This window comes from Vicugna pacos, chromosome 9 (assembly GCF_048564905.1).
Source record: "Vicugna pacos chromosome 9, VicPac4, whole genome shotgun sequence".
Taxonomy (NCBI): domain Eukaryota; kingdom Metazoa; phylum Chordata; class Mammalia; order Artiodactyla; family Camelidae; genus Vicugna; species Vicugna pacos.
In genome coordinates, this window is record NC_132995.1 from 27,542,481 (window position 1) to 27,562,552 (window position 20,072).

Sequence of the window (20,072 nt, forward strand, 5' to 3'; positions counted from 1 at the left end):
GTCCTGTTCTGAGTGTTTTACCTTTACTGGTATCTTGAGTTTCTCATTAATATTTAGGTTATTTGCTTTGGCTCCAGATATTCACGGATAAAGTCTTCACAGAACAAAACATGTGCGGTAGGGAGAGCATTTTTATTAGTCTTTTTCCTCTGGAGTCTTATATCTCCATGTGTTTGCTTTTCATCCCCTCCCCCCACATGGTAAGTGTGCACTGTGTTTGCTTTAACCCATGGTTAAGTGTTTGGGGTTTCTGACCTATAGGTGAGTCACAGGACAGTATGACTGCTCAGAGCTGCAGGACCCTATTCTGTGACATACATTCATTGCAAAGACCTCCCCAGGGACTAGGGTGTACTTATCTAGGTGGCTCTGTAGAAATCCCTAGAAATCACCATTATTGGGTATTATTGATAAGTTTTGCTGATTTTTTCTTTACTGTTCGTGATGCATCTTCTCAATTTAATATTGATCTATGCAGTTTGAAACAGATCAGTTCCTTCAGTTATTAAATCCTATTGATTTCTTAGTGTTTCAGTCACTAACTAGGAATGTTGATAGGAAATTAGTTGCTTCTCAATTAACTTTTCAAACATTAAATGGTAAAGTTTAAAAAGTTATTCCCAATTTTGCTGTGATCGATATTAAAATATTAAAAATAACAGAAGAGTTTATGCTCATCAGTTTTTGCTCTCATTAAACTGAATTAGTGAAAAGCAACATTCTCATAAAGTGTTTTGCGAGCAAAACATTCTATAAATGATGCTGTTGAACTTCATTGAGTAGGAAAGTTATATTTAATAGTTCTCTTTACCCTGATTTTCATCATGGACATAGCTCGTCTAGCGAAATATGTAAGAACAAGGTAGCATTGAAGTGGGGACAGAAGTATAGGCGAGTCCTCGGAAGCGGTGTCTTCTCGCCTCGGCTTCCAGACCTCAGGACGCTTTAACTGCCTGCCATTTTGTCACAACATTTATGGGCAGGCTAAACGTTAAAGAACAGATTTTAATATGCTACTTGATATTTAACATAACTAAGAAACAAGCCACATTTACCACAGAGGTTATTTGCATGACCTGTAAACTCTACATAACCCAGAAGCCTTTTTCTCAACTATCTTTTGAGCTGTCTTGACTTTACACCTTAAGCAACTTTTTTTTTCCATCAAAGTTAGTGAACTAAATATCTGTATAAGTTGAATGCTGACAAAATGACTAATCCGAGGAATCGCTTTTAAAGTCCGCTGATCTGTTTGATCTCCAGAGTTAAATACTTAAGGATGGTTTTTAGCTAATAAACTGCAAATGTGCTAATGTTTGTTTTACCCATGTCAGGTTGGTTTTTTGTTTTTAATTTTTTCAGTATTTGGCTTTTCCTTTTTTCTGCTTGAGCATGGGCCTTAGTAAGTTTAGCCCAGTCTACTAGCCTGAAGGAGGTAACACTTTTAAGAAAGAGGTTAAACCAGAGAGCTGGAGACAGCGTATCCCCTTTGACGCCTATAAACGAGGTGTTTTCGGGATTTACTGAGAGCAACGTTAGCTATGTGAGTAAGAACAGGCACTGACACGGAAGTCAGCTGTTCTCCTGTTTTGTGTATATCAGCGCAGCGCGTGTTTATTGGTGTTTGCACATCATCTTAGTTTTGCATTTTAATTGAAGTCCTCTTGGGTCCACACAGCTGTGGCTACTTGTCACTGCAACGACTTCTTCGTGGCCTGATTACAGGGAAGGTCTCCACTAAGGAAACGGTCTGGATGGATTTGTTAGGAGTGGTGTTGTACCTTACAGATGCTGTGGTAATAAGAGGCTATGAAGTAAACAGGCTGGTAGTTCCCGCCCTGGCCGGGTGGGTGGGAAGAGAAGAAACAGGCCTAGGAGAAGTGTTCCCTAACGCTTGGTGAGATTTAGTCCCTGTCTCATGGATTTGTCAGCCATACCTTTTAAAAAGAGTGAGATTTTAGGTTATCAGCCACATTTTTTGAGTTTAAGTGTATCTTCACCTTTCCACTTGGGTTCTTGCAATTCATAGCTGTTCCCGAAATCATTTCATTATTACCTTTTATTTGGTTGCAACTTACAGTATGTCTCTTTGTCCCTAAACTTAATCTCCGAAATTTAAGATCCCCCCCCCCTCTGGTTTTAAAAGTTTTCAGTTACTTTTTTAAAAAAAGTCTTTTGAAAGTCATGTGATCCTAAAACAATTCAACGACTTGTTGCAAATATCAGAGACTTCACACTGTACTCAGTACTAAAAAGCACCATCTTATGGTCGTTAAAAGCGGAAAAGTTAGGTGACAGCCAGTGCCGTTTCTGGATGTGAAATGTGAAGGACTGTTGAGATAAACATTTTTTAGTGGAATATACATAGATACATATGTTTAGAAGTGTAATAACCCAGTGTTTGTTTTAAATAACCTTTTTATTTATTTCCTTCTTTGATTAGCATTGCCTTCTGTGTTAAGAAATGCGGACTCCTGTGAGGTGCTGGAGGTTTGAATCATCTTGAAAGCTTTCCAATCTTGTCTAGTTACCGCTGCAGAGGCACTAAGGAATTTACCAGAAAAAAGAGATTTGATACAAATGATTTATGAAATCTCAACATTTCCTGAGGTCATATCACTGGGCACCAGTTACCAATGCTGTGAATGAATTGCACACCTGGAAGCTTTTTTTATTTTTTTTTAAGCTAACGATTTCTTCAAAGATGTCAATTGTTTGCCTTGAAAATTTTATAAATTGCATTTCTACGTACATCTGCCCCCAGTGCTTACCATTGGGTTTATTATTCATAATCTGCAGTTTAATAAAGGCTTTGTGCTTTGATTTATCTTCAAACCCTCTGGTATGAGCCTTTATGTAAAATTTGAATGACTACTTAAAAAAATAAAAAGTATCTTGTAATTCTAAGGACAGCCCTATTTAGACTGATAGAGGTTTTCTTGTACCTATATGGAGAGCGTTCCTGTGGGTTTTCTTCCTTTTTAATGCCAGCAGTGGAGTGGGAGATAGCTTTAAGATTTATTTATTTTTTTTGCCAAAGACATCCTTTTGGCCTCCCCACTGCCAGTGTAAGACTGTGGAAACCGGCTCCCTGGAATTTGGTTATTTGCGAGTACCAACCCAGTTTTATCCTTTGCTTTAATGTAAGAGGTTGTGCTCGCTTTACTAAGAAATTGAGATACCTTACCTTCTGTTCATGGAGCAGGTTACACAGACTGCTGCAATAGAGCAATGAAAATGTTGGTTCTCCAAAGAACAGAGAGAAGCAGGGTTAATAATCAAGTGCAACTAAAGCATGTTTTCAGAATTCTCACTCAGGGAGCTGAACCGGCAGTCCTATGGCTTGGACCAATGGTGCTTGCCTGGGACGCAACTGAATGGTGGGGAAAACCCCAGATAGTTTGCTTCTGGATAATTACAAGCATGGTTTCGGGTGAAGAGCAGCTAGACAGTCTGTAGATAACTGGCTGGTAAAACCAGCCTGCCCACTCCAGCCCGATTTCTCCTGCCTACCTCTTACACACTTACTGGAGATGTTCTGTTTCAAAAAGCAAAAAGATAGAATCCTGTTAAATAGCATCCCAGAAATTTCTCAAATGGTAAATTAAGAAATGAACTGAATGTACAGGACAGCTTTGTCCATCTACCCAGATGCAGTGAATTTACTTAATTTCTCAACTAATACGTGAATGTATGTTCCATTCTGAAGCAATGTAAGTAATATGTAAATATTTAAATAAGAGGAGCTAGATCCCTCCCCTCAATCCCACTTAGCTCCCTAGAGCTAGCTGCTTTAATATCTTGGGGTGTACACTTGTAAATTTTCAGAAATGCATTTTCATACGTAAACCTATCTGTGCAAATATAATTTTAGGGGGGCTTTTCCCCGTTTACGTAAGTGGTATCTTTCTGCATTACTCTGCTACTCCTCTACCACATGGAGAGATCTCTCCACGTCAGTAGAGGTGCAGCTCTGCTTCGTTCCTTTTTATGATGCTGACTTCTGCTTGCAAGTGGCTGTGGTAAATTCACACGTCAGATACCCCAAGGCCTTATAAGCTAATAAGCACTTATGAAACATCCAGCACTTTTCAGCTCAACTTGAATAGGGGTTTTTTATAAAGTATTACTATTTGATAGCTTTTACTGAGGGAAAAAAGTTTCCCCCGCTTTATCTTCTTTTGGGTGAATTTTCATGAATTGCTTTTGGATGATTTTTGCTAGGATTTAACTTATAAATGCAACATGGTCATCTGAAAGTACACTCTGCTACTTTTTCTGTATTTCCACTTTTTAAAAAATTGCCTTTGGCAAAATTGATGAAAGAATATTAGTTGCATTGATCGCTGTCCACTACCTGCCCTCTAACTTAATCTTTTAAGACCCTTCAATAATTGCAGCAACAACAACTATAAAATTCTGTCTAAAAATATCTGATCTGCCTTTAAAGTAGAATGAATCATCTGAGAGGGAACTCAGGCGAGAAAAAGAATACAGCTATTTGGGTCAAGAGAAGGCAGAAAACTGCCTTAGATTTTATTGGGAATATCCGCTGGAAAATTTTGTTAGGAAAAGAAGATGAACAGTAGCTGTGGGAAATTCCAGGCGGTGATGTCCCTAATCCTTAGGAGCGATCATTTTTTTAGGAGATTACTTCCCTTGAAATCACTTTCTCAGGCTCTCACTAAGTGATTGTGGAAAACGAGATGCTCTGTATTTACTAGGTGAGCTTAGGGATGCAACAACTTTGACTTTTAAATTGGGGCCATTGTTCGCTTTATAAGAAAAATGCTTTATAATTCTTGATTGTCTAAAAAAAATCATTTGAAAACACTGGTGAAATGAAAGTTCGCATTTTAAGACAAGAAAAATGTAAACATAAATTTTTTTCTCTGCTCATTTGGGCCTCCTCCCTCCCCTGTAATGTACATTATGCATCTGCATTTTATGTTAATGAGACTTCCTTAATGGCAGAAATACCTGCCGAACCATAAAGATCAGTTTTTCTCCTTCTGGTGCCAGCCATGTCCTTCCTTTGAAGACAACATCCCTTTCTCAATCCTGTGAAGGATCACAATAACCTTGTACGTGCAGATGTCTTTGGTGAATTTAATGTACAATGCCAATACAGCATGTTCCGTAAAGACAGTGATTGGTGCAGAGCAGACTGGGCAGTTGACCTGGGGAGATACTGGGCTGCACCTAATGGAAGTTCCTTAATATTTATGACTTTATTCATGTTACTAGCTATATTACTTATATTCTGCCTGTTTTACAAGATTATTGTTTCTTGCAATACCAAATGTGTGACTGAGCCTCAGATAAAATTGATGATGATTTAGGCAACTTGAAACAATCGATCGAATATATAGTTCTATAAGATAGTGATTATAATAGTGTAACTCTAGATACAGGACGAAGCAACAAGAGGGAACCACTTCGTGGACCGTAACAGACTAGTGAGACTAGTGGTCCAGAGGTTCTGGCTACTGTTAACTGTCCAGTAACATGAGTGGCCTGTCAATGAAATCCTCGCTTGACCTGGGGATGAGCATTCTTAGCGCCATGGGACAAATTGGTTATGAAATGCCTCCCAAACCTTGGTCAAAATTAAGACCGAAAGGCAAGGGGTTGTAAAATAAAGAATGCTGCCCACCATCAAGTCATTAGGTACTGCGGCTGCTGAGCTCCATTACACCCGAAAGGAGCTCAGGGTGAGGATCAGGACGAGGCACACTGTGCTCTGGGAAAACTGACAGCCTGGCCCTCAGATAGATATTTTCAGGGGAAAAGTTTATGAACCCGGTTTCTTCCATTTTCCCATGCTTAGAAAACCATGAACTAAGATGTTTGCTCCTCATGGCCAGCAGCAACCTTCTATCAAGATGTGTGCTTGAGTGCACATAGCCCCTTCGCCAGAATCACATATAAACTGACCGCCCCCCTTGCCTCTTCAGAAGAGTTCCCAGAGCTCTCTGAGAGGATGTCCACTGGGTTATAATCTTCAGTTTGGCGCGAATGAAATTTACCATTTCTTTCTTAGATTGATTATTAATTTTTTTTTGTCAACAATCCAAACTAATATGGGAAATAATCTGGGAAATGCCCTAAATTTATGTTAAGTGTGTTTCTGAAGCAAGTAACTACTATTTGAAAACAAGATTAAAATGTTGAAGAGAAGCCCATTAGAGATAAAAATGTTGGTGTTTAATGCCAACATTAAAATAAAAGGAGAGAGTTAAAGGTATCAAGTGGCCTAATCAAATGGTGTATCAATTTTCAAAAGAGCCATTGCTAAATATGGGTTGCAAACCACTTTCGTACTTCAATCACTCAGCAGCTATCTTCAGGAATGTGACTTTGTGCAAGCACTCAAAGTAGCTGAAACGTTATCTTCACGCATCTATGTTTTTTAAAATCCAATTCAAGAAAAATGCTTTCATCTAAGTAGGCAAGACATCTCCACAGGGAGACCCAAGTGATGGGAAAAAGGTGACCCAGAACAGCCTGTGCAGACAGGGGTGCAAAGCGGCCAGGCCGGCACAAGGGGACCCTGGGGAATCCGGCTGGGCCCTGTCAAGAAAGTGCAAAGCAGGTGGATGGAGGAGAACAGCAGTTTTGTTATAGTTTAAAACCAAGTTCTCTCCCCTTCCCTTCCTCTGCTTTCTCCCTATCCACTCCCGACTTTTGGTGGTTTTTTTTGGGAGGGGTGGAGGGGGCGTGGAGAGTTTACCTCCATGTCTCTAAATAATATACCTCTAATGCCACTTCTTGACTTTTTTGTTCTTGAAATTATTTTTTTTTTTGGTCTTGAAATTATGTGTTGACTTCCCACCACCCCTGACCTTCTGTGCCCCGAGTTCCCAACACAGTTGTACTGGATTTTGTTTAGAATGATACACAGTGGTTATTTTACTGTGACTGTGTACATGCTGTTCTTACCCATTCAGCTGTATGCTGAAATATGACTCCTGTTTCTGCATCTTTTGGGGGGGGCTTTTTTGGAGTTTTTTGTTTTTAGTTTTCCATGTGAAGTCACCCCAAACTCTGCCAATTTTCTAAGCCACCTCAAACACTCGGATGGGTTAGTTATTTTATCCCTTTTGTCTTTTCACACGTGTCTCTCCTGCAGTTTCTGGCCAGCTGTGCCTGTACACATGTCACCCTGGTCTCTGCAGCCTCCACCTGGATGTTCCCTTCATGTATCCCGTGTTTAAACTCTCTCCTTTCATCAGCGCACATCACCCAGTAGCTTCCTGAGAAAGGGTGCATGGCCAGTACACATCTGAAAATGTCTTTGTTCTTCATTTATGCTCAACTGATAGTTTAGCTGGGTATAGAATTCTGGGTTGGGAAATATTTTCCTTTCCAAATTTGAAAACATTTCTTCATCACTCCCGTTGTTGTTATGAGAAAAGCTAGTGTAACTTTTTCTTTCTTTCTTTCTTGAAATGTTTAGGATCTTTGATTCCTAATGGTCTAAAATTTCACTACTATTGGAAGTAAGTGGTTCTGTTTCTGTCTGTTATACTGGGCACTAGATGGTAGAGACCCTTCCGATCTGGAACTGCATTGCATAGCCTTTATGACTGGGAAATCTTGAATTCTTATTTTTATTTTCCACCTTTCTGTTTTCTCAGGACCTCCACAATTATTCAGATATTGGGTCTCCTGGACCAATCTCTTGCTTTCTTATCTCTTCTTCCCTATTTTCCACTCTGACTTTTTATTCAATTTTATTTTCCAACTCTTCTGTTGGCTTTTCATTTCTGCTATCATGTTTTTCATGAGTTTCTTTTTTTTTCTTCTGTCCTTAGATGTTCCTTGTTAGAAATAGTATCCTGTTTGATTTCATGGTTGTATTTTTTGAATCTCTAAAGATATTAATATTATTAACAGTTTTTGTCTGGTTGTGTAGACTCTGTGAACTCTTGTTCCCCATTTCTTGTCTTGTTTTTTGGGTTAGAGGCTTTCCTTGGACTCCTGGTGTTTTCTGGTTGCCTGCACATGTGTACGAATGGGACCTAACAAGCTCGTGGGATGCTCTGGACTCAGGGTGGCAGCCAGCTGTGTGCTTCTCTCAGGGTGATCAGACTTGGTTGGGGAGAGGAGAGGATCTTCAGGGATTCCTCAGAGAATCCCTCCAGCCTGGGAATAAAGGTCTGGCTGCAACACCCTGGGAGCTGGCTGAGTCCCCGGGGAAGAGGGCTGGCTTGGGGGTGTGGGTAGGGTATGTCTCAGCTTCCTGTATAAATCTGCCTTTTAAATTCCTCTTTTCCTACAGCTGGGCTTGGTGTGGTCTAATCCAGAGACTCTCTATTCTAGCTTTTCCAGAGAAAAACCCTTTAGCTTCTGCTTGGGTGGGGATGGGCATTTACTCAGCTGGGTGGTGGTGGTGAGGGATGGGGGAGAAGTGGCACTCTTAACTGCATCTTAGGTTTCCAACCTACCTCCTTTCCTTGAGCTCTACCCTGCTTCCTGTGATACCTGGCACTTCGCCTTTCTCAGACTTTGGAGCTTACTCCAGTGTAACTGGCACTGAGTCTTAGTTTTCCCAGCTGTCAGTGAAGGATTCAGTTTCTTCTGTCTGCCAAGTCAGTACCACTGGTCCACTTGCCTTACACCTTCCAAATTCGTATTGCTTACTTCCCCTTTCATTTTCTCCATTCTTCAGTCCTTAAAAAAGTCCTTTCATTGCTGTTTTAGTGGCTTTAAGGAGGCAGCAGCAGTAGATGACGGGTTCATACACCATCTTTTCTGGACAGTTATTTTTTCCCGTTTCATTGAGCTATGACTGACATACAGCACTGTGTAAGTTTAAGGTGTATGGCATGATTTGCTTTGGCGAGTTTTCTAATGTAAAATTGGGTTGCCAGGGAGAAGGATGTAGAAAGAGTAAGCCCCAAACATTGAGAACAAATCAATCTCAGGGAGTGGCATGAAGGAGAGGAGAGAGTTCCAGTCCTTCACATCTTTGGATTGTTTCATTTTTATACTGTGACACATGTATTCCCTTTCTAACATCCACAGCTGCATAGCCCGTCCACAGGTACTCACATGGCATCTGTCCAAGCAAGGCACTGCTGGAGGGAGTGAGGGCAAGGAGGAAGCTCCTTCTTCCCCAGGGGTAAGGAATAAGGACCACCTGGCTGGGAAGGCTAGCGCTGCGCCACGCGGCGATGAGCGAAGAAGTTGTAAACCTCAGGACTGAAGCCTCGGGAAGCTTGTATGCTGCCCTGCTTAGCCGGCTAAAGAGAAGGGTTGAGTTCACTGAGATGAGCGAATCATAGCTTCTGTTGTGGTGATTTATTTTAGATTTTTGAATCTTCTCCCTACACAAGTGAAACAAGGCCCCTGAACTGCTGCCTATCACAGAAATCCATTCAGGCAACAACTGCTGATCATTCTCCAGCAGCACACGCTGGCCCTCCGTGGGGGACGCTGCCCCTCTGGCGGTTAACAAGGGAGTCTTCAGGCAAACGTGCTCTGGAGGTTTTCAACACAGTGGATGATGAACATCACAAACATACTAGGTGTGGACATTTGGAGAGTCCCCTCACCCGGATAGAGACAAACCTTTAACTGCAGCACTTCAGTGTGGATCTGATTTCCTATGCAGTCTTCTCCACTCCAAACCCGTACTAAAATATCTTCTTTTACAAGGTTTGTCTTCATACACAAAGATCTTTAAACTTTGGGTTGGCTGTTGATGTTAATGCTGTTGTTTCAGTCTGGTGTGAGGTGCTATCTATTAGTTTTGCCTCAGTGGTAGCCAATTCATCCGACACTATGCATTGAAGAAGTCACTCCTTTGGTATTGATTTCAAATGCCATCCTTGTCACTAACTAAACTCACTTGGGCTTTTTAGTAACGCATGTTCGCAGACCCACCCCAGGATCAGACTATTTGGGAGTAGGATCCAACCATACCTGGAGACCAGTGCCTGAGAACCAGAAGCATCCTCATCACCTGGGAGCCGGATAGAAGGTAAAAGTCTTGGTGACCGCGCCAGACCTGCTGCTTCAGAAACTCGAAGTGGAACCCTGCGGTGTGCGTTTTCACCAGGCCTCTGGGGGGTTCTGATACTAGCTACAGTTTGAGAATCTCTGACTGAGGACTGAGGTGATTGCCCCTGAGGTGACCACAGCGCAGAACGGGGTGGTGGAGGTATCCTGACAGTTAATGGTGAACACTGATGCAAATGTCATGTTTAACTCACTTTCTCCAACTCTGCTTTCCTGTCTGCTCTCAGAAGAGTTGTTCGTGACACACACATGACAGGGTGGGAAGTCATAGCATCGCTCCTCGCTCCACACACACATTGCAAAGGGCTGAGGGCTTCTAGCACTCTGCTCAGAGAGGCCAGTGGAGAGCGTGCTGAGCGCTCAGGTCCTAGCGGGGCCATTCCATCCATGCCCAGGGCTCCACTTCACTCTCCAAGGCTGACCTCCACCCGCAGAACACACCACCTCGGGGCTGAAGCACTCACTGTTCCTGTGGCCTTGGGGCAAACAGGTGGGTCTGCTCACTTTGTGCTTGGCTGAGGGGGCGGGGCTGTGGGAGGCAGGCGGGGCCCAGTTCCCAAGTTGGCTCTTTTGAGGAGGGTCTTTAGGCTGCAGTGCTTCCCATTTCCCGTGGAGTGAAGTTCTAGCTGCTGGGGAGTCCTTCCCCTGTGAGCCCTTGGGAAGCAGCAGTGTCCTCTCCAGGGCTCCAGCCCAGAGGGCCAAGGGCCACCATCTGGACACCCAGAGGCTGAGGGAGCCCAGAGGAGGAGCCTGACCCATCTCTGGGGGATCAGAGAGGGCTTGCTGCTGAGGGACAGAAGTCTCAGCTGGGATCTTCCCACTCGCCACGTGGAATTGAAATCAGATTTTCACCTTCCAGCCTCCCATCATCTGATTCCTCATAACAGTTCCAGAGTACCTGGCCTCTGTGCCGGGCTGTGGGCTCACTGCAGGGGGTCGAGGCTGTGACACACCCAGGATCTCTTCTCTCTGGGATAAGCTGGGGTACCTGGCTCCAGGATTCCACCACAGGGTTCCAAATGGAGTTCATCAACCTGCTTGTCATAGGATCACCCCGGGGGCTCGTTAAACAGCAGATTCCCAGGAATCTTTCCTGTGGGGTTCTGGCTAGGGCGTCTGAAGTTGGACCTGAGAAATGGGTGTAACAGATGCTCACCTGGTTCCTCTCAGCAAAGTGGGAACCCCTGGCTACCACAGTGGGCATCCGTTTTGGACATGTGGGAAGCGAGAAACTCAGAAAGGTCTATGAGTTAAAGGCCCTCCTGGTCTTGATTACCTCTTCAGTCAGCCTCCTTTGTCCCTCCCAGCGGTGACTCAGAGGAGTGCTTTCTTGCTTTCCCAGCCTGGGTGCCTCGGAAACAGGACAGATTTTTTTTTTTTTTTTTTTTTTGCTGCCAACTCTGGGGCCCCACCCTGGCTTTAGGCAGCAGTGAGTGGGGTCAAGACGAGGTTACGACACCTACTTTCTGAGGACAACTACTTTCTGAGGCGGGCTTGGTCTTCCTGGTGCCAGAGAAGACATCAAGAAAGGCCCGACTCCGGCGGGTGCTGGGGTGGCTCCCACCTCTGGACCATCTAGTTTAAGGCCCGAGTGAGACAGTAGGTTTCGACTTCTTCAGTTTCCCTCATCTTTGCAGGAGGGCACTAGATCTCAGTCTGGGGATCCTTCTAGAAACGGGCGTTGCTGGCAGGGGTGGGGTGGGAATCTGGAGCAGAAACAGCTGAAAGAGTTTGCTAGAAAGTGTTTCCCTCTGGGGGTGGGGCTGCACCTGGCTCGTCCGAACACGTGCGTGACTTTGAAGAAGAAAGTCTGTTTTTAAAAGGTTTTATTTCCTGCTCACGTTCCAATAGGACGCCTGGCCGCGCGCTTTCACAGCCGCGCGGGGAGGCGGGCGGCGGCGGTGGGATGTTTGTGCGTTTCCAGCGTTTCTAGAGAAAACCGAGCAGGGTGGCGGCACGCGGCGCCCGAACCGGGGCCGAGGCGTCGGGCCGCCCTCCCTCCCCGCCGCGGGGCTCGGGGCTCGGGGCTCGGGGCTGGGCCTGGCGGCCAGCGGGGGGCGCCTGCGGCCGCTCCGCCGTCCCCGCCCGCACAGCGGGATCCCGCCCGCGGCCGCGCGGCTACTCGGGCGGCGGCGGCGGCGGCAGCGGCAGCCGGAGCGGGAGCGGGAGCGGAGCTGAGCGGGGCGGCGGCGGCGGCAGGTGAGCGCGGCGCGGGCGGGGAGCGGCGCGGCGGGCCGGCCAGGCGGAGGGGGCGCGCGCCTCACTTCGGGGCCCGGGGACTCGCCCGCCGGCCGGGTCCTTCCTCGGCTTGCGCCCGGCCGGCCGCACCCGGGCGGAGGGGTGGGTGTGAGTCGGGCTGCTGCAGGCGGGCAACTCGCTCGGCCTGCCTTCCCTGGCCCCGGGAGCGGCGGAGAGGTGCGGGGCCCACCGACCCCCCACGCCAGGCCCGCGGAGCCGCCCTTTCCCCGCCCCCTTTCCCGGTCTTGCTGTTTCTCCTGCCGAAGCTTGCGGTGGGTCTTCTCAGATGTCCCCTTTCTCAGGCACTGCGAAGGAAGGGGGCGGGGGGGGCAGTTCCCAGGCAGGACCCCAGCTGGCAGGGACTGGGGCCCAACCCCACTTTCCGGATGACAAGACTGAGACCAGACAGGGACGTGGCTCTGTGCCCTCCTGGGCCCGGCACCCCCGGACCACCCTGTTGGAGCGCCCATTGGTTATGACGCTAAAGAGGGGCTGGTTTGTAAGGTTCTCCAGACTCTGGCAAGGCAGGGGCCTCTAGAGGGTCAGTATATCCTGTTTAAAGTGAAAAATAACTCAAAGGGAGAGCACTCTGTTGAAGGCAAGATTAGGGTTCAGGTTTGGAGGCAGTCCAACCACAGCCAACAGTGAGCAGGACCCTTCACCAGCTTAGGGGGGCCGTATGTGGATGGGAGAGCCGGCAAGGCATTTGCTCCGACTTGGATCCCCAGTGGGGAAATTCTGAAACCTAACCGTTCAATTGAAGGAGATGGGCAGTGGTGGTAACCCACCCTGGTTGGGGGCCAGATAGATGCTGGAGTCTTTCTCAGTGTGGCCTGGAGTTGTTCTCTCTTCTGGTTTATATCTTGGGTCCTCTCCCTCAAAGGCTAAGAACTCATGTTCTTTCTGAGTCCCAGAGCCAAAGTTGGAAAATGAGAGTTTGGGGCCCTGTTCTTAGAAGTGGAGCCTTTAAGATGAGGACCACAGATGCCTTTGGTGGTTGGGCTGTGCGTGGAGTGACCAGATCTGAACTGGCTTTAGGTTCAGGGCCCTCATCACTTCCTGAAGCCCCCCACAGATCTGGTCCAGGATGCTGCTCAACAGAAGTATGAATGAATGAATCAGTGAATGACCAGCTGGACCACAGGGGTCTCAGGGTATGAGAGTGAGGGGGCTTGGCAGGCTGAGGCTTTGGGCTCTGAGATGAGAACCTCTAGTATTGTCACTGCTTTCACATGTCGGCAGATGCCCTCATAGGGGAGGGGAGCGTGTCTGCTGTGGACCTGGAACTCTGGGGACAGACCCTCAGTGTAGTGAGGAGGTCCCACCCGAGTGGCCAAGCTGGGCCTGTGAGGCAGAGATGGGTTCACAGGGAGCTTTTTGGAGCTGCCTCCCCCAGTGCTGAAAGTTCAGGATCTTCAGACAGCAGGTCTCCTTCCTCAGCCCTTGCTGCTCTCAGGCTTTCGAGAGAGATTGCTCTTGGCCTTTATTGGAGGAAGGCAAGGAGAGGTGGGAGAGCTCCAATTTCTGAGGTCAGATGGCGTATAAAGCTGTGGCATGTTCCTTGTATCGTTCAATCCTGTGAGTTAGGGCTGGAATGATCAGCACCATTCTGGGTGGGAAAAGCTGAAGTCATCAAAGGTCTCATAGCAAGTTAGGCCTGGAGCTGAGACTAGGGCCTGGGCTCCTGGTCTTCCCATCCTGTTCTGGTCTGGTTCTGGTGGAGTCCGTTTGAGTACACATCGGGAGCCTGATCCCACCCCAGCAGGCAGTCTCAAGAGGGCCCATTAGATCCCCCTCAAGGACAGAACATACTGCCTTCCTGCCAACCTGTCTGCTCTCCCTTCCTCCTATTCCTACCCCATACCCGGGGATGCTCTGGGGCTTTGCTATGGACCCCATCTCTTGGAGCCCCTTCTTCTGTAGCTGGGCTCAACTGGACTGCTAGTTTGAGGATAATGGCTTATGTTGATTCCGAGGCCCACTCCAGCAAGGGAGCCTGGAATGGCCTGCCTGGGCAGGAGGCAGAGAAACAAGATAGGCGTGGTCCCTGCCCTCATAAGCCCACCGGCCAAAAGGGGTCATGGAGTGATTGCACCTTGAACCCAAATACCTGTAAAGAGAGACTCACACAACAGGCAGGCCAGTCTGTGCACTGGGAACTGGAAGGATGGACAAGAGGGGTCTTCATTGGGATATCTTTGGGGGAGTTTGTTGATAGATAATTTTCTTATTTATTCATGCTTTCTGTATTTTCAAAATTGTCTACAGTGAAGAAGAAAAGCAAAACTATTCCTTTTTTTATTGTTTTGGGAAACTTTCAAGAGCTGTTCTGCTTCTGAAAGTTGGAATTGGGTTTGCAGGTGAGGTCTGGAAACTTCTGAATTTAATAGGGCGTCCAACAGGAATGTCCCAGGATTTTGAGACATTTTAGCACAGATTAGCCTCAAAACCCAACAGAAGGGCCCGGAACTCATTTGACATTCTGATTGATCTGTTGCAAAGCTTCTTGTTGGCAGTGGTGCCTTTTCGCATGTGAGTTTGCTGGTATCTGGGTCTCATGACTGAGTGTTGGAGAGCTATCTGATGGACCTGGCTGGTGGGTGGACTCCTGTCCAGGGGTGATGGTGGCCTCTCTTGGGAGAGACACCAGGCCAGGGGTGATGGAGGCAAGGTCGGTGGCAGCTTCCAGGACCTGAGCCACATCCATCTGGGAACCAAAAAGGGTGGTTTTCTAAGCTGATGCTGCCTGGCCTAGGTTAGAATTGGGGTTAGGGGTTTCAGGCCCCAGAGGAGTGGATGACTCCACATTCCTATGGGTCCTCACTGACAAAGCTGAGTCTGTGGAATTAGCCCACAGCCTGCTGCCCCTCTTTGCTCGTACCACTGGCTGAGTGATGCTCTCCAGTACTGAGTCCTTCCTGCTCCCTGCTGTGAGAAGTCAGCTCCCACCTGCAGCCCTTGCTGTTCCATCTTCTTGTAAACTCTTCCCTCCAATGCAACCCTGTCGTGTGTGTTAGAAAGTGCTCGGCCCCCTTTTGGACAACTGACCTCAGGGGTCCCCTTCAGTCCTGGTGATCTGTGGGTCAGGGACATGGGCTTGGGGGCCTTTTGGCTTCAGTCTCTGTCTCTGGGGTATTTGCTTTCCTTTGATTTTTGGACATGAGTATTGGAGCCTGGGCTGTCACTTTAAGTGGGGAAAAAGTAACTCAGGAGTTGTGGTTCTAACTGCCCGACCCCCTCAGCTCTCCACTGCCCTGCTTGTATAGAGGGGCCTAAATGAGGCCCTGCAGGGTGGGGAGGTGGACATTATGCTAGGGCCACTGCCAGGTGCAGGGACCTGGTGACAAGAGGTCCAGCCAGTATGTGCATAGGAGGCCACTCTTTCAGTTAATGACCACCTGTTGAGTGAGGTGGCTATGAGCAGTCATCTACCTGTTTGCAGAGGGAGCCACTGTTTTTAATTATTAACAACAAAGGCTATTATTTGCAAGCTTTTAAGCCTGGAGGACAAGAACACAGGCTCCGGAGGGAACCCTGTGGGCTTGAGTCCCAGCTCAACATTTCCTAGCTGTGTGACTTTGGGCAGGTACTTCAACCTCTCTGAGCTTCACTTTCTTATCTATAAAATGGAGACAATGTGAATAGTTGCCTCAAAAGCCAAGGAAGAGTTCCAATTAATAGAGTGACATGACAACCGAATGCAGTATGTGAACCTGGGCTGAAAAAAAATGTATGAAAGACAGTATTAGGACAGTTGATGAAGTTGGATATGGACTATAGATTAAAGTCGTGTGTCAATATTAAATGACCTATAAATGTTTAAATGGGTCCTTGTTCTTAGGAAATATGTACTGAAGTATTTAGGGGTAGAAGGGCACAGTATAAGCAAATCACTCTCAGGCAATAAAGAGAAACCGATATATAGACAGATAGTAAAGAAAGTGAGACAAAAGGGTACAAACAGGCAAATCTGCATTAAAAGTATAGGAGGGGTTTTTGTACTTTTCTTGTAACATTTCTGAAAGTTTGAAACTATTTAAAAATACAAAGGTAAAAAAATGCCCATCTAATAGGATGAATGAAGTAACATGAACTCATGTTGCTTAGAACAGAGCCTGGCACTCAGCGGACATTAGCTGCTACTGTTACTGTTGCTTTTTATGACCATTAATATGGGCGAAGTGTTATCTTATCTCAGTGTTAAAATACCCTGTGTTAATCTCCACTTTACAGACAACAGTGGAAGCTCAAAGAGATTGAGTGGTTTGCTCACGGCCATGGAGTAGTGAGTTTAGAACACTGATAGGAGAACTGCTTAAATTTTATTTTGGATTAATTGCTAGCATCTGAAACCAGGAGATTTTACATAAAAGCCCAGATTTCTTTTTTTTTTTTTAAGATATGTGTGTGTGTGTGTGTGTGTGTATGTATACAATTTTTTCAGATTCTTCTACGTTATAGTTTATTGAAGGTGTTGAATATAGTTCCCTGTGTTATACAGTGAATCCTTGTTGTTTATTTCATATATGGTGGTATGGATTTCTTAATCCCATATTCCTCATTTGTCCCTCCCCCGGCTGCCCCTTTCCCCTTTGGTAACCATAAGTTTATTTTCTATGTCTGTGAGTCTGTTTCCGTAAGAACTCTGCTTTCTGATTTCCTTTGATAACCCAGAAGGCCTGCAACACTGGCCACATCCCTTCGCGGCAGTTATGGGCTGAATCTGGGCAGCAGCTCCTCTTTGCGCAGGGCTTGGGCCTCCAGTTTGCCCCTGTCCCCACCCATCCAGCCAGCCTTACTGGTTGATGTCCTGTCTGGCCTCTGGGGGGTCAGGGTTTGTCGTCCTGGGGGAGTGCCATGGTACATCTGACCCCCGGGTCCCTGGCCCCAAGGCTTGGGTTCTTCCCCTCCTCCCACGTCCACCTGCTCCCCAACGCACTCCTCCGTTCAGAAGGTGCTGTGTTGTACCTCCTTTGATTGATCTATACTGGAGTACCTATGTGTGTGTGAGGAGAGGCTGGGGGTTGCAAGGGAGGAGGAGGAGTCTGAGTTTTGTGGCTCCAGTCTGCTGTGTCCTGCCATGTTCCCAGTCCTCCTTCAATCCTGCCTGAAGCCCTAAGCAATGCGTCTGGCTCTTCAGAAGGGGTAGAGGGTGGTTTAATGACACCCCATGAGAAGGATGTAGGAGGAACTCACAGAAGGGCCCCCAGGCTGCAGTCTTCATCTTGGTTTGGTGTTTGAATGTGGGCGGCCATTTCTCTTACCTGAGATTCTGTTTCTTCCTCTGTAAAGTAGGGGTGTCCCGCCTTCCCGGAGGGTGGTCAGAAGGACTGGAGGGGCCAGCCTGTCAGGCTCGGGCTGGTGGAGGTCTGCGGATATGGTCACGAGGGTTGTTTCATCCCCTGTTTGGCCTCTGATGCTGTTGGTCCCCACCAGGCTGGGTTCAGAGTCAGTAGGGGCTCAAGAGATAGAGGAATGAGCAAAGGCTAGAAATGGGGGTACCTGTCCGTGGGGTGGCGGGGGGAGGCTGGGCGGGCATTGTTTATGTGGCCCTGTCCATGTGCCTTATCATCCCATCTCACAGGGGAGGGAGCAGGCTCCGTGAAGAGGTGGGAGGAGCTCACTTGGTGGGTTTGGGGTCTGACAGATGGGGAAACTGAGGCTCAGAGAGGCAGTGTGACCTCCTGTCTCCTGGGCCAAGGCTCTGAGCTGCATTCCCAGAGAGGAGAGAGCCAACTTATTCCTTATTTTCAAATGGCTTTAATTTTGTGTTAATTACAGAAATAATTCATATTTAATATTAAAAAAATAAAAAAACCTAAGTAGTAAAGTGGAGAAAAACCCCAGAATCTGCACTCATTAATATATATTAATGTGTTGGGGTAGGTCTTTCCAAGTGACTTCTTGTTTTTCTGTTTAATATATGATGACAAAAAACTGAGCATCACAGCATTTCTTTCTGTGTCTGTCCATCTTGCCCCCAGGCTTTACGAGTGGAGTTGTTGGGGTTCCCAGACACGTCAGGCTCACCCCAGTATTTGGTACACGAGGAGCCCTGGTTGATTTTTCTCTGTCCCCCGTTGCTGGCCATTCAGGTTGTTTCCAGTGTTTTTGCAGGTAGAGCACTGTGAGGTAGCCAGGTGGTGGGTAGCTAGGTCTTTGTACACACCGGGGGGTCTTTTCTGTAGGGTAAGTTAAGACAGGTCCACTTCTCACTTTGTGATGCTGAGACTGGTTGCAGGTTTGTAGTAGGGCTGCATCCGAGGGCATGGAGGTCTGGGGCGCCTCCTGCCCCTGGTAAGCTGCTTTGTGGTCAGAGAATGAGACGGGGAGGGGCTCCCACCGGAGGGCTTTGCCAGGAGAGGGGTTAAGGTGCCGCCGTCCAGGCTGGTACTGGAAGCCTTTAAGCTCCTGTGGGGGAGGTGCGTGGAGGTGGAGGCAAAGGAAAATGTGGCCTCCCTTCCAGGCTGGTATGTGATGGGGGAGCCTGCAACCCTGCAGCCTCCCATGCTGGTCCTGGGTCGTCTCTGCCCATGCTCGGGGTTCAGGCTGGGAGCAAGTCTGCGTGGTTCATTGAGCGGGTCGGGGGCTGGCAAGCTCTCTCCCACCCCGTTCAGTCAGAAGGAGGGCTGAGGCGATGCTATGTTACTTGCTCTGAGACTCCCTCTCAGAAGGGGTGGGGGCATTCCTCATCTGCAGGAAGGGTCTGAAAATGACCTCTTCACTGAGTGAAACTAAATGAGACAACAGATGCCAGAGCTCTTACAGGGACAACGTTTCAACATTTCATTATGGAAAAATTAAACACCCACAGAGAAAGACAGAATAGCATGTCCACCCCCACATACCCATCCCTGAGATGTCACGGTTTCCAGCTCTTGGCCAACCTGGGTCATCTCTACTCCCACACACTTCCCCTCTCCAGACCTATATCACTTCTTCTGTAAAAATTGTTGTACAGGCATACTTTGTTTTATTGCACTTTGCAGATACTGCGTTTTTTTTTTACAAATTGAAGGTTTGTGGCCTCCTTGCCTTGTCAAATGATGGTTAGCATTTTTTTTTAGTGATGAAGTATGCACATTGTTTCTTTAGACAATGCTATTGTACACTTAATAGGCTACAATGTAAACATAACATTATATGCACTATAAAACCAAAAAATTTGTGTGACTCACTTTATTGCGATATTTGCTTTATTGTACTGGTCTAGAACTGAACCTACAATACTGCCAAGGTATGCCTGTATGTATCCCTAAAAGATAAGGACTGAAAAAAAAAAAAAACACCAAGAGTATTATTACCACATCTAAAACTTAGCAATATTCTTTTTTTTTTAAATTGAGTTATAGTCAGTTTACAATGTTGTGTCAATTTCTGGTGTACAGCACAATTTTTCAGTCATACACGAATATACATATATTCATTTTCATATCCCTCCTCACTGTGAGCTACCACAAGATCTTGAATGTATTTCCCTGTGCCATACAGTATAAACTTGTTTATCTATTCTATACATACCTGTCAGCATCTAAAAATCTCGAACTCCCAGTCTGTCCCTTCCCATCCCCCACTGCCCTGGCAACCACAAGTTAGTATTCAAAGTCTGTGAGTCTGTTTCTATTTTGTATTTAAGTTCACTTGTCTTCTTCTTCTTCTTTTTTTTTTTTTTTTAGATTCCACATATGAGTGAATATCTTATGGTATTTTTCTTTCTCTTTCTGGGTTACTTAGAATGACATTCTCCAGGGACATCCATGTTGCTGCAAATGGCATTATGTTGTCATTTTTATGGCTGAATAATATTC

At 46.5% G+C, this 20,072-nt stretch overlaps 2 protein-coding genes across 5 annotated transcripts in view; both read left to right on the forward strand.

Moving 5' to 3' along the window:
* TENT4B (terminal nucleotidyltransferase 4B) overlaps positions 1 to 2,835 on the forward strand; it is a 61,373-nt gene extending 58,538 nt beyond the window's left edge. For both annotated transcript variants that reach the window (XM_072967334.1, XM_072967332.1), the window contains one exon: positions 2,444 to 2,835. In XM_072967334.1, the coding sequence (XP_072823435.1) occupies positions 2,444 to 2,461 (18 nt within the window). In that variant the 3' untranslated portion in view covers positions 2,462 to 2,835. The remainder of the gene's footprint in view (positions 1 to 2,443) is intronic.
* Positions 2,836 to 11,469: 8,634 nt separating this feature from the next.
* Positions 11,470 to 20,072, forward strand: part of ADCY7 (adenylate cyclase 7) — a 61,507-nt gene continuing 52,904 nt past the window's right edge. Inside the window, exon 1 of one of the 3 annotated variants that reach the window (XM_031680570.2) lies at positions 11,470 to 11,625. The gene's annotated coding sequence lies outside the window, so the exon portion shown is untranslated. Of the gene's footprint in view, positions 11,626 to 12,050; positions 12,226 to 20,072 lie in introns of those variants that run through there. The other 2 variants (XM_072967338.1, XM_072967341.1) reach the window with 2 other exon arrangements.